The sequence below is a fragment of the Hypanus sabinus genome, chromosome 13, assembly GCF_030144855.1.
Source record: "Hypanus sabinus isolate sHypSab1 chromosome 13, sHypSab1.hap1, whole genome shotgun sequence".
NCBI classification, from domain to species: domain Eukaryota; kingdom Metazoa; phylum Chordata; class Chondrichthyes; order Myliobatiformes; family Dasyatidae; genus Hypanus; species Hypanus sabinus.
The window spans coordinates 19,606,101-19,620,320 of NC_082718.1; the positions used below are offsets into that span (position 1 = coordinate 19,606,101).

The following is a 14,220-nucleotide window of genomic DNA, read 5'->3' on the forward strand; positions in this document are numbered from 1 at the left end:
TGTAAAGTGAGTGGAGCAGGGGGTAAGCACATGGCCTTGTGGTGCACCTGGGCTGATGGAGATCTTGGGGGAGATGTTGTTGTCAGTCTGAACTGACTGACATCTAGTGATGAAATCGAGGATCCAATTGGACAAGGCGGTATTGAGGCCAAGGTCCAGGAACATTGCCTAGTTTTCTGGGGATAATAGCATTGAATGCTGAGCTGTGGTTGATAAAGAACATCATGAGGTATGCTCCTTTTCTATCCAGATGTTTCAGGGCTGAGTGAAGAGCCAATGCATTGGCATCTGCTGTGAACCTGTTGCTCCAGAAGCCAAATTGAAGCAGATACAGGTTACTTCTCAGGCAGGGGTTGAAATCTTTCATCACCAACCTCTCAAAACACTTCATCACCATGGACTACTGAATGATAGTCAATGAGGCAGGTCACCACATTCATTTTGGGCACCTGTATAATTGAAGCCTGTTTGAAGCAGATGGCTATCTCAGACCAGCAAGAATATGTGAATCCCTGCAGCATCTAGTGACCCTGAGATCTCTGTCTTGGAGGCTGACGTTAGGATATCCTTCAAGAGGGTGAACTCTCACAAGGCGCCAGGTCTTGACGGTGCACCTAGTGGGTGGGGCTCTGAAAACATGTGCCAACCAACAGGTGGGAGTGCTCAGGGACCTTAAGTCTCTCACTGTTGCACTCGGAGGTTCCCAGCTGCTTCAGGAAGGATGACAATCATACCAGTGCCCAAGAAGAGCAGGGTGAGCTTCCTCAATGACTATCACCCAGTGACACTCACATCTGCTGTGACGAAGTGCTTGGAGAGTTTAGTCATGGTTAGAATCAACTCCTGCCCAAGCAAGGAGCTGGACCCCCTGCATTTTGCCTATTGCCACAATAGGTCTAGAGTCTCAGTGGCACTCTGCTTGACTTGGATCACCTGGCTTACAGCAATACCTATTGTTTATTGACTGCAGCTCAGCATTCAACACAATCATTACTCTAAGTTCTAATCAACAACCTGGGCCTGCAACTGGACTCTTGACTTCCTCACCAGGAGTCTGCAATCAACACCGACTCACCTCAAGGATGCGCGTTTAGCCCACTACTCTACTCTCACTGTGGCTAGGCACGTCAAATCCCATCTATATATTTTCTGACAACACAACTATTGTTGGCAGAACTTCAGATGGTGACGAGGAATAGATAGGTGTGATCAGCTGATTGAGTGGTGTTACAGCCATAGCCTTGCACTCAATGTCGGTAAAACAAAGGAATTGATTGTGGAATTTCAGGAAGAAAAGTCAAGGGAACACATGCCAGTCCTCATCGAGGGATCAGAACTGGAAAGGGTGAGCAGTTCCTGGGTGTCAATGTCTCTGAGGAACTATTCTGGGCCCAAAATATTGATGCAATTACAAAGAAGGCAGCAGCTGTATCTCATTAGAAGTTTGAGGAGAATTGGTACGTCGCCAAAGACAGCCACAAGTTTCTATAGATGTGCTGGGGAGAGCATTCTAACTGGTTGCATCTCTGTCTGGTATGGAGGGGCCAACACACAGGATCAGAAAAAGCTTCACAGAGCTATTAGCTCCGGCCTAGCATGGACACTCACCTCCCAGCAACCAGGGCACCTTCAAAAAGCATTGCCTCAGGAAGGTGGAATCCATCACCCATTTCTCATGCCCCCATCTCATTGCTACCATCAAGGAAGAGGGACAGGAGCCTGAGGACACACACTCAAGTGTATCAGGAGCAGCTTCTTCCCCTCTTGCCATCAGATCTCTGAATGAGCAATGAACCTATGAACTCGACCTCAGTATCTTTCCCTCAATTTTGCGCTACATATTTAACTTCTTTTTCTTTTTATATATACTTCAGTATATATAAAAATAAAAATAAATATGTAGTTTATAGATTATTATTTATAGTTTATAGTAATTTATAGTTTTTATTATTATTATTATAATGTACAACACCCGCAAAACAATAAATTTTACAACGCATGCCAATGATATTAAACCTGATTCTGATCAAATTGAATGCAAGAAACATTAAGGATATCAAAGGTCAAGTCATGCATAAAAAATTTCTTTTTTTACATGTATAACATTATTGAATTACTTTTTCTACTTCTGTAAATCCCATTTGTTAGAACAGAAGTCTTTGTTAATAATGCAAGAATCTGCAATGTTGACTCACAACACTGTTATGATTTGCAATTCATTGTTTTTGTATTCTCTTTGAGTCCCATTTTCATGCATCTTGAGAATTAAAATATTAATTGATTACAACAGGTTGAAACAATAAATTATTGAAGTGTACCTATCTTTACAGTTACAGGGATATTGACTGCAACAAATGTGTTGGACTACGATAACAGCACGACAATAAAATTCCATTCACTGCAAGTGTTTGTCACAGATAAAGCGTTGAACACGGCTACAGTCAGCCTGACCATTGTGCTTCAGCCTGTCAATGAACCACCAGTGTGCACTTCACCACAGCTGGCAGCAGGAACTGGCAAGTTTAACATTTGTCCCTTACATTCAGCACACAGAGAACACCTCACTTTCCACACAATCTTATTTTTGTTCATCTTGTAAAGTCTGCTATGAGTGAGAATGAGGAAGGCTTGTTTCACTTGGAAAAGATGGCGAGGGGAGGGAGGAGATGATATCCATCTAGTCTAATACAGTGCAGTATAAAGTCTTTGCATACAGTGTTTTAAAATGATTACTTTAATATTTGCAGCCACAATGAACATTGATGAGAATTACCCAAATCTGAAAACGATCTACCAGGTTACTGCTACAGACCCTGATGAAGGGGATTCACTGACAGTAAGTCCTGCCCTACCTCTGAGCTATATAATTATTATATCAATGGTAAATATTGATAATAGACAATTCTTAGACATGCACCAATGATATTGTGCTACTCGCCTTTCAAAATGGTTTGAATAATGGTTAAGTATCACTGTGCAAGAAGAACCTTTGAGTTTGTGTCCCCACTTCTGAATTTCCCCAACAGTGGATATTAATTTTCTCTATTTATCCTATTCAATTTAAAGCCCGGAAATAGATCTTCCTTGAAGGATTGTCTCCTAAAACTCAAGTGAGGCTCATACAGCCCATTCTTTATTATTTAACCCTTTAAGCTTTGACAGCTTTTCTGGGAATTTGCTCTTGGTCCCTTGAAGTGGAACACATTCTTTCCCAGCATGAACAACTCACACTAAGCTCAGTAATCACGTAATGACTGACCAAAACTGAGGTAAGACTTCCACTCATGCATGTTCCATTAGTTTTCCTGAATATTGCACTATTGTTCACAAGCGAACATGATCTGTACTCTTCAACAACAAAACTCCTCCACTACTTCTCATGTCCCCTCAAGAAAATACTCAAATTTGCCAGTCTTGCATACTTGTCAGTTTACCACACACTCTCCTACACTGATCTCCATCTACCACCAACTAAGTCAGTTTTCACTTGTTGATAACCTCCTACTCTTGGTGTTAGCATGACAACTTTAATCCTACAGGCTCAAATTCTATCACTAATCTTACCTGATGATCAAAGTTTCCAACCAAACCTAGCCGTACAACCTTTCACCATGCAATCAGAGTTCGGTCCAGGGTTTAATCTACTCTATATATCACGTAGCACCATTGTAATTAAATGCCAGCAACAATATCTATACTGAAATCAACTAACGAGACTTCATATTTGTATTAGTTTAGCATTGTGTCCCAGGAATCTAGTCCAATCACCGGAGGTAATCAGTTCAGCATTGATCCTGACACAGGAATCGTGTACAGAAACTCAACAACAGTTCTGGACTACGACCACACATATCATGTGAGTCAAAAGAATATTAACAAGACACTAATAGCCAATGTTTTTATTCTTGTGTGCAAAGCTTCTTTTTAATTTACTGATGATTAAATCAAAGCAGTTATCCTGAAATATCTGATTGACACCTACTTTTTCACATTACAATGAACTGAACTGATTTTCTTACTTTTACGATTTTATCCTGAAATCAAGAGTCACAATGTTTTTATTTAGTACTTAATTCTATTGCTCATTTCATATGACTTTTGGAAGAAGAGTGCATTGCATTTCTTCTATCTACTGAAAGAGGTATTAACATTATCCTGCATGATAAAAAAATAAAGAGAGCACTGAATTAATATTTTCTTGGAAAGCTGCATTTGCTTTAAAAACAACTTTCAAGAATATACTGGGGGCTTTCACTACTCAGACCACAAGTGCCAATCACAACTTGAGATGTTGATGGCAGCTTCACTGCTTTCAGTTGATATTCCAAAACGCCAAGCTACGTTTAATTTAGTTTAAAATAGAATGAAAACAGAAGGAATTTCACCGGAACTTATTTTTAGTTATCAAGACAGAAGAAGGGGCAGGAGCTCAACAAATCAGGCAGCATCTATGGAGGGAAATGGACAGCTGACGTTTTGGGTTGAAACCTTTCTTGTAGAAAGCCGGCAGCTGTCATCCAATCCAGTTGAAGGCTTTTGAACAGCAACACTGACTGTCCATTTCCCATCGGTGGTTAGCATGATGCTTTTCTGTACAAGCAGGCCAGATTCAACTACTGCTGCTTTTTGTAAAGAGTGTGTACTTTCTTCCCGTGTTTGCAGGAGTTTCCTCCAGGTACTCTGGTTTCCTCCCACAGTCCAAAGACACATCAGTTGATAGGTTAATTGGTCATTGTAAACTGTCCCATGACAAGGCTAGAATTAAATCAGGGGATTGCTGTGCAGAATGAATTGAAGGGCAAGAAGTGCCCATTCCATGTTGTATCTCAATAAATAAAAATAAATGAATAAATAGAGAGATGCCACTGTCCTCTAAATAGCTTACTGGGAAAGTCTCCAGTTTCTGGTGGTTGAAGCTGTATGCTCAGCAAAGCCTTCTTACTTTCGTTCTTTCTTATAGCTCTGTTGCAATAAACACAATGTTTCCTAACCACTGACCAATTTGTGCCAACCTCTTTCCCTTTTATCAGTACTGCTGGTGGTGATGGTGGGAGGGGGGGGGGGAATTGTTGAGTAATGATGTACAGAATATTGTGTGTGATTTCCAAAGGGAATCTCAGTACATGAACAGAAAATCCATTTGGTAAGATAGATTTTCAGGCAAAATTGTGTACAGGAGCTTTAAAGAATGGATTCCATCATCATTTTTGTATCTGTAATGGAATTTCAATTATATGAAAAATAATAATTATTTTGTGGAAGTGGCAAGATTTGGACAGGAGTAAACTTCTTTATTCTATAGTCTACTGGAAGACTGAGGGAAATTCCTGGCACTTGACATCATACAAGACAGGAGAGCAATTTCCCATCAGCAATGCTACTCTCTAAACACAAACAAGGCTGCCTTAAATCTAGTTTAACTTCACTTCTTATCATTGGCCCATTGGTGGAATTTGTATCTTCATAAAAGGACCATTGAGTGTCGTCCCAGAGACTACTACACCGCCAGAACAGACCCTCCAGCTTCCCTGCAGCTCTTCCACTTAAATGATACATCATCAGCACGGGTAGTAGATGCCAGCCAGTTAATGCTAAACTCTTCTCCTTCCCCCCATGAAAACACGGCGCTGATTTCAGGCAAATTTGGTCACTGTCCCATTGATGGGCTAGATGTCAATAAATCCTACTGTATTAATTGATTCATTATTTCCTTGTACAGTTTTTCACACTAAAGATTGAGGTAGATGACAAAGGAAACCCGGCTCCACAACACTCTTGCAAGGGAACTTTGACCATCATTGTAAATGACTTAAATGATGAGGAACCTATATTTACGTAAGTAAGGTTTTCACATTCGAGTATATAGACTATTCCACATCATTTCCAAGAGTGGTTGCAATGCTAACGGTAACACAACGTCTAAATCTCTGCAGAAGGTGATATTCTAGCTAGTGGTTGGGTGGCAGCAAGGTGGGGGTGAGTCTCAGACAACAATGTAAGCCCCCAAGGGAAGATCAGCAAGCAGAGGTTCCTGTAAACGTGATGTTGCAACTTCCTCTAACATTCACCCAGTTCTCTTTTGAATCTTCTGGCTGAATCTGTTTCCACCCCTCCTACAGGCAGTGAGTTCTACATTTTAGTAATCTGAAGATGTTAAAAGAATCTTTTTCTCACATTTTTCTTGTAATTTTTACTGTGTTCCCCACCTTGATTCATCCATGACCAATAACAGCTTCTCTCTATTTCCCGTATCTAAACCAGTCACAATCTTGTTGTCTCAGTCCCAGGTCTATTACAAAACAGTACAACATCCTTTTAGAGGCTATTCAATTTTATAGTGATAAGCCCACCACCAAACCTCATGTTGGAGGAGTCTATGCACTTGTCCAGTGTATGAACTTTGGTGACTGGAATTCCTGGGCATCTAATTTTCCACACGGAGCCAGGAGGCTCTTAATACAGCAGGCCCCAGAGTAGCAGCTACCATCACTGTTTACTCCCTCATTAAATTTGAAAATTGTTAGGCGCTGCATTAGTTGGCTTTCAAGTTTCTTATTTTGAGTAATCCTGAAGTTAAGTTGTAGGACGTGTGAAGCTCAGATAGTAACTAGCCCAGAGTTTCTCCTGTAGCTATTGCCCAAGGATACATCAGGTAGCCTAAAGAAACAGATTAATTAGCAAACTGTTCTGCACTATCACAAAATAATCAGTCCAATTCCCAAACGTATAATATGCACAAATCAGAACATTACCAATGCATCAGATGAAGGTTGTTTGCTTTGTGTACAAGTTTTGCTTTATTTCTTATTTCAAGCTACAGTACAGTACCAGGCCCCTCCAGTCCAATTCAACCCAGGTGATCAATGAACCTGTTAACCCATACGTCTTGGAAACCAGAGAATTACACTAACTACTGCACTGTCGTGCTGCCACACTATTTACTTTTTATTATGGCGGTAATTGGAACCTTACCCTCTTACAGACCTATTCCCTCGCATACAATTCAAGCACAAGAGGAAGTGCTTCTTGGAACTCTAATTGGGAAGGTGGAAGCTTTTGACTGGGATGAGAATGATAATGTCTTGTTTGAGTTCATTGATAATCAGCCTCTGTTCTCTTTGGACAACGGTGAGTCTATCTAAACTTGCAGCTTGCACAATCAGACATAACAACACCCGTTGGATTACGTTTCTCCACAAACCAATAGAATTAGATTTCAGCAACCCGGAACCAACGAGGGGTACAAAGTGTCATTGGTGGAGGGAGTACCCTCACTCCGCTATGTTGCCAATGCTGCAAGAACCCAACCTGATATGTGTGCCCCCAGACAGCTCTGCCACTATGCAAGTATTTGAACACAGTCTACTGGATACAGACTGCAGACTACTTCAATGCTACAAAGAGATGATCAAGCAGTGGAGCAGTGCTGATGATCCTGCCTTGTTAAATATGGTTAAATTGTTAAATTTGGTTAAATAAGCCATTTTTTAAAACAGTAAAGCTCAGTCACTTACAGAGAGCTCTTTACAAACTGCTGGCTTACTATAGGGGCATGCAAGAAAAATTAAACTCTGCATGTTGTAATCCAGCTCATTAAGTTAGCTTGTGACATCTGGGATTAGGAGATGTAGGCAATAAGTAGTTCTCATTATTCAGGCACAGCTTCCTACGCTGGAGTTAGCAGAAAGATTGTACAGTACAGAAGAAAGCTGAAAATAGCAAATTTCATCATACTGGTATGCCTTAGAGTACAATATTCCCAACAGTAAATAGTAATGAAGGCCCGTGAATCAACAGAAATAACACTAGTTGGTACTAACAAAACTAAATGAATTAATTTTCAAGAAGCAACACACACAAAATGCTGGTGGAACACAGCAGGTCAGGCACCATCTATAAGGAGAAGCACTGTCAACATTTCGGGCCGAGACCCTTCGTCAGGACTAACTGAAAGGAGAGATACTAAGAGATTTGAAAGTAGTGGGGGGAGGGGGAAATGCGAAATGATAGGAGAAGACCGGAGCGGGTGAGATGAAGCTAAGAGCTTGGAAAGGTGATTGGCAAAAGTGATACAGAGCTGGAGAAGGGAAAGGATCATGGGACGGGAGGCCTCGGGAGAAAGAAAGGGGGGGAGTGTGGTGAACTACATATACCTGTCTGGACACGCCCCCCCCCCCCGGCTGACTGCTCCTGTGGCTCCTTCCACAGACCCCTGTATAAAGGCGATTGAGGTCTGAGCCCGGCCTCTCAGTCTCCAGGACGTAGTATGGTGGTCACTCACTGCTTGTTCCTTCTTCCAGTCAATAAAAGCCGATATCTCACCTTTACATCTCAGAGAGAGTTATTGATGGTGCATCAGGGGGGAAGCACCAGAGGGAGATGGAGAACAGACAGAGTGATGGGCAGAGAGAGAGAGAGAGAGAGAGAGAGAGAGGAAAAAAACAACTAAATATATCAGGGATGGGGTAAGAAGGGGAGGAGGGGCATTAATGGAATTTAGAGAAGTCAATGTTCATGCCATCAGGTTGGAGGCTAATTTTCAAGAAGTTTCTGTTGGTTATGTTTTAATGTTACTAACTGTATCTAATTTTGCACCACTGTTAGAGAGGCTGAGAATACTGTGCCAAAATTTCAGGACTAATTGCCATGACATGGTGCTGTCTCCATCATTAAGGTTCCATGTTGCTTCATCTTAAAGACGACATGATTATTGCCTTTATTTTCAACTATTTTTTTCTCAGATTCTGGCGATATTATTCTACAGAGCCGGCTGGACTACGACAGCCCCGATGTTGCACAAGTCCACTTTTTAGCCATCAGAGCATACGACAATAATCGGACGCACTCATCCACGTACACCCTGACAGTCTCTGTGGTTAATATCGATGAAGCACCCAACTGCGACCCTGCATTCACTGTCGGTGCAGGTATTTATCTAAAATCACACTCAAAATTACTTTTATGTAACAAAAACAAGGTGCTGGAGGAGTTCAGTGAGTCAAACAGTATCTATGGAAGCAAAAGGACTGATGCAGGGTCTCACCCAAAAACATCAACAATCCATTTGCCTCCACAGATGTTACGTGACTCGCTCAGCTCTTCCAGTGGCCTGTTTTTGTTTTCTTATAAAATCAGTGTTCGGGCCTCAGTTATTAATGATCTGAAAGTCAGCTGATTTTGTTGTTAGGCTTTCTGCTTGAAATCAACAGCAAGAGCATGTTTAGAAATTTATGATTATATGCAGGCCTTAAATTTCTTGTAATGATTTTACTGAACAGCGACGCATATTGATATCTCTACAGCCATTCAGCCATTGGTGACGATCAGGTATTCCCCCTGCCTGGTCATTTGGTTGACCACACTGCTGAGTTGTATTGTAAACAAACATAATTATTCCCCATTCACTCCATTATATGGCATAAACTGAAAGAATCTGCTGTTTTGTCCTCTTCGAATAGGTAATTGAAGAAAGTTGATTTTGTTACACAACAGACTGAACAGCTTCAACTGCTGATAGTTACCGAAAAGTACAAAAAGGAAATCACATTCTTTTGGAATAAAATTATCACCATAATCAGAAAAGAGATTTGTTGCCTTGTGTTTAGAGGGCACCTTTAAGGATTCCAGCACATTTAAATAATACAAATAAATAACTAATTATATGTTATTTGAAAAAAATGATGGAGTGACCAAAAGTTTGAATACCGTTGCACCTGCAGGCAATACTATGCTCAGAGTGTTATATGCATTATTAACTTTAATGATTATATATGCTATTCACTTTAATGGAAAATTCTCTAACGTTACATGCCAAGTTACTCCTCTTAAGTAGGTGCAGTTTAATGAAAGCAGAACAAGGCAGTGTTTTGTTAAATAGGTTTCCAGATTCAAATTACCCTATGTTCTTTCTTCTAACCAGGTATTTCACTGAGTATTCCTGAAAACTTTCCAACTTCAGGATCAGTTTATCAGATCCTTGCTGCTGACCCAGATGTCAACGATTCTGTCACAGTAAGTAAATGCAGATCACATTCTTTACTTTGATTGAAAATGACTTGTGATGTCACTGTTAAATGGCAATGGTGTTTTCACATCATGTCCCTTTATAATTAATTCATAAGTCAGTATTTCCAAGTCTGCACTTACAAATTTTTCATTAGGTGATCTGTTTTCTAAATGTAGTTTACCTACTCAAAATTTGTCCTTGTATATATCTTTGAGCAAACTTTATACCATCCCGCTGTCTTTTCTTTCGACTTTGCATTAATCAATTCTGTCTTGATGAAGCACAAAGTTTTCCAGCACTGCAGACTTAAAGCAAGTATGTTGCTTCTTAAAAATTGAACTGAATTTCGATGGCATCTCCAACAAATGTAATAAACCATAACTTAGTTACTTTACTCTTCTAATTGGTATGTTAGAATAGTACGCACATTAAGCTCTGAATGTGTCAACCAGTTTCACCACCAGTTTATTTATTTTATTTCAATCCATAACCAAGCAAAAGTATCGGTCACCGATTTCAGGAAGCGGGGGGGGGGGGGGGGGTGCGGGGTGCACTTGATCCTGTGCTGAGGTCGAGAAGGTTGAGAGCTTTGAAGTTCTATGAGTGCCCTGGTCCAACCACATAGATGTCACAGCCAGGCATTATCGGAAGTTCGAGCCTCCATCAGGTTGGAGGCTACCCAGATGCAATATGAGGTGTTGTTCCTCTAACCTGAGTGTGACTTCATCATGTCAATGGAGGAGGCCATGGATGGACGTATTGGAAAGGGAATGGGAAGTGGAATTAAAATGGGTGGCCACTGGGAGATCCTGTTTTTTCTGGCAAATGGTGTATAGAAGCAGTCTCCCAATCCACACTAGTTCCCACCGATAGAGGCCAAGCTGGGAGCACTGGACACAGTAGATGATCCGAACAGACTCACAGGTGAAGTGTTGCCTCACCGGGAAGGACTGTTTTGGGTATTGGTTACACTGAAAGGTGCCTCGTTACCCTAAATGGTAGTGAGGGAGGAGGTGTAGGGGTAGGTGTAGCATTTGTTTCATTTGCAAGGACGAGTGCCAGGAGGGAGATCAGTGGGGAGGGACAAATGGACAAGGGAGTCACGTAAGGAGTAACTCCTGTGGTAAACAGAAAGTGTGGGGGGGGGGGGAGGGCAAGATGTACTTGGTAGTAGAATCCCTTTGAAGATGGCGAAAGTTGTGGAGAATTATGCACTGATGCAGAGGCTGGTGGGGTGGTAGGTGAGGGCAAGAGGAACTCTATCTCCGATAAGGTGGCAGAAGGACGGGATGAGAGCAGATGTGCTTGAAATGGAAGAGATGTAGTTGAGGGCAGCATTGATGGTGCAGGAAGGGAAGCCCCTTTCTTTGAAAAAGGAGGACATCTCATTTGTTCTGGAAGCCTTATCTGAGAGCAGATGTGGTGGTGATGGAGGAATTGGGAGAAGGGAATGGCAATTTTGCAAGTGACAGGGTGGGAGGAGGTATAGTTCAAGTAGCCGTGAGATTCTGTGGGTTTGCATTAGTCATCGATAATAAACTCTCTCCAGAGAAAGGGGAGGGACCTCCATTGATCTTGTCGACACTTCTCACTGCCTTATAATCAAAGATCCCATTCATCATGGAAATTCTCTCTTCCTTCTTCTTCCTTCTTGGGGGAGATGTGCCAGGTGAAAGGTCAATGGCGCAGTCATATGGACGATGAAGTGGCCTGAAAACTGAATCCACCAGACTCAAGGACAGCCTTTACTGTTATAAGATAGTTGGATGGTACCCTAATTTGATAGATATGACTTCTGGTCTCCTAATCTAACTTGTTATGACCTTGCACCTTATTGTGTGCCTGCACTGCATTTTCTCTGTAGCTGTAACACTTTAATCAGCATTCCGTTATTGTTTTATCTCAATGCACTGTTGTAATGAATTGATCTCTATGATAAGAATGCAAGGCAAGTTTTTCCACTTTATCTTGTTGCAATGTGTGGTGCATGGCCAAGTGGTTAAGCTGTTGGACTAGTGATCTGAAGGTTGTGAGTTTGAGCCTCAGCCGAGGCAGCGTGTTGTGTCCTTGAGCAAGGCACTTAACCACACATTGCTCCAATCCACCCAGCTGAAAATGGGTACTGGCAAAATGCTGGGGGTTAACCTCGCGATAGACTGGCGACCTATCTGGGGCGGGGGGGGGGGGGGGAGGGGAGTCTCGTACTCTCAGTCGCTTCACGCCATGGAAACTGGCATAAGCACCGGCCTGATGAGCCTATAAGGCTCGGGACAGGACTTCGACTTTAACTTTTAACTTGTTGCAATTGTAAACTAATTTATCTATTTACAATTAGTGGCACATTCTAAAAATCATGAGTGCAATTTCATCAGCGGCCTTTTTCCTCTTGGAAAGAAGTAATCCATTTTACCCCAACGGTGAGCTTTCACTATGAGGAAGAAGATTTTGGCACCTTAATGTCAGAATTTATTTCTCACTTTGAATACCATTGCTCCTTTCAGTACATCCAGGAATATATTGAAATCTATGAATGTGTTTTTCAGGAATGGATAACATTGTGATACCAGACCAAAGAAATTAGTAGGTGAAGTTTCTATAGCCCCAAGCTGTTCTGATGCCTTGATCTGAATGGTCTGTCCCCTCTTCAAAAATTGACAAGATATTGTCAAAACCTTCTTGAAATGGTGTGGCATCCCTACCGACTCATGGGGATCCCTAGCCCATAGAACTAAAAATTCAGCAGTATCATTTGTGGATAGCATTTAGAACCTGGAGCCCATGCAACAGGATTACACAGAATCCTGCCTATTCCCACACTGCCTACACCACTGACAGTGTCCTGTCCCACTTGTAGTAGCGTCTGATGGTCTCACATTCCCCTCATCAACAGTCTCAGAACGCACAGAACTAGGATGGAACCAACTAATCCTTGATCCTGAGGGACCACCTAAGAAATAAAAAGATGGAGAAACAGAGGGATTTCGGGGGTCCATGTTTGCAGATCCATCAAGGGTGCTGCTCGAGTGGATAGAGTTGTTTAGAAGGTGTATATAGTGTGTTGGTCTTCATTAGGCGAGAGATTGGGTTCAAAGCAAATGGATCATGTGACAACTCTATAAATCCATGGTTAGACTCGTTACAGGAAGCACGGAAGCTTTAGAGATGGTGCAGAGGAGATATACCAGGATGTGGTCTGGATTAGAGAGCATGTCTTCTGAAGATAGGTTGAGTGAGCTGGGGCTTTTCTCTTTGGAGTGACGGAGGATGAGGGGTGACATGATAGAGGTCTATAAGATGATAAGAGGCATAGACTGAGTGAAAAGCCAGAGATATTTTCCCGGGGTAGAAATAGCTGATACAAGGTGCATAATTTAAGGTGATTGGAGGAAAGTATAAGGGGATCTAAGGGATAGGTTTTTAAATTATTTTTATTAAATTTTTAAGATAATTAGATAGAATGAATAGAATAATATGATATGATATCAGCCCTCCCCCTCCCCTTAACCCTTCCCCCCTTTTTTTTTTACACAGAGAGTGGTGGCTGTGTGGAATGCCCTGCCGGGGTGGTGGTAGAGTGCATTTAAGAAACTTGTAGATAGGTGCGTGTCTGATAGAAAAGTGGAAGGTCATATGGGAGGGAAGGGTTAGATTGACCTTAAGAGTAGGTTAAAAGGTTGATAGATATCATGGGGTGAAGGGCTTGTACTGTGTGGTAATGCTCTATGTTCTATGTTTTACATTCTATGATTTTAATTGAAGATTTTAAATAAATACAAATACACATGAAATACAAGTAAATCATTTTTTATCTTTAAAAATTATTGCAATTTTGTTGAATTCTGTGAATTGGCTTGGTGTGTTTGTAGACTACTGATATTCTAATCTCCTATCCCAGTACTCTATAACAGAAGAAACCTCAGGAACTAAACAATACTTCATCCTGGATTCCAGCACTGGACTCATTTCTAGAACTTCCATTTCACCTTTAGATTATGAAAAAGGCATAAAGGTAATTGATGAGAATTTAACTTTTTACTGGCTCACAAACATCCTGCGGGATTTAACAATTTACTTCCTGGTAAAATTGGTTGAACCGTGCTTCGGCAAGAGTTGTTGTTATTGGTCGAGAAACACAGAGCAACGTTTGTATATTCAGCACAATGAAACATTGTGGAAAACCCAGTCCCTGAACTCCGTAGGTAGCTGCTGCCCAG

At 41.4% G+C, this 14,220-nt stretch overlaps 1 protein-coding gene across 1 annotated transcript in view; it reads left to right on the top strand.

Moving 5' to 3' along the window:
* Positions 1-14,220, top strand: part of LOC132404307 (cadherin-23-like) — a 99,910-nt gene that overhangs the window by 39,885 nt on the left and 45,805 nt on the right. The window contains exons 22-28 of the mRNA XM_059988480.1: positions 2,748-2,836; positions 3,734-3,856; positions 5,720-5,835; positions 6,983-7,128; positions 8,742-8,927; positions 9,920-10,011; positions 13,902-14,015. Of these exons, the coding sequence (XP_059844463.1) occupies positions 2,748-2,836; positions 3,734-3,856; positions 5,720-5,835; positions 6,983-7,128; positions 8,742-8,927; positions 9,920-10,011; positions 13,902-14,015 (866 nt within the window). The remainder of the gene's footprint in view (positions 1-2,747; positions 2,837-3,733; positions 3,857-5,719; positions 5,836-6,982; positions 7,129-8,741; positions 8,928-9,919; positions 10,012-13,901; positions 14,016-14,220) is intronic.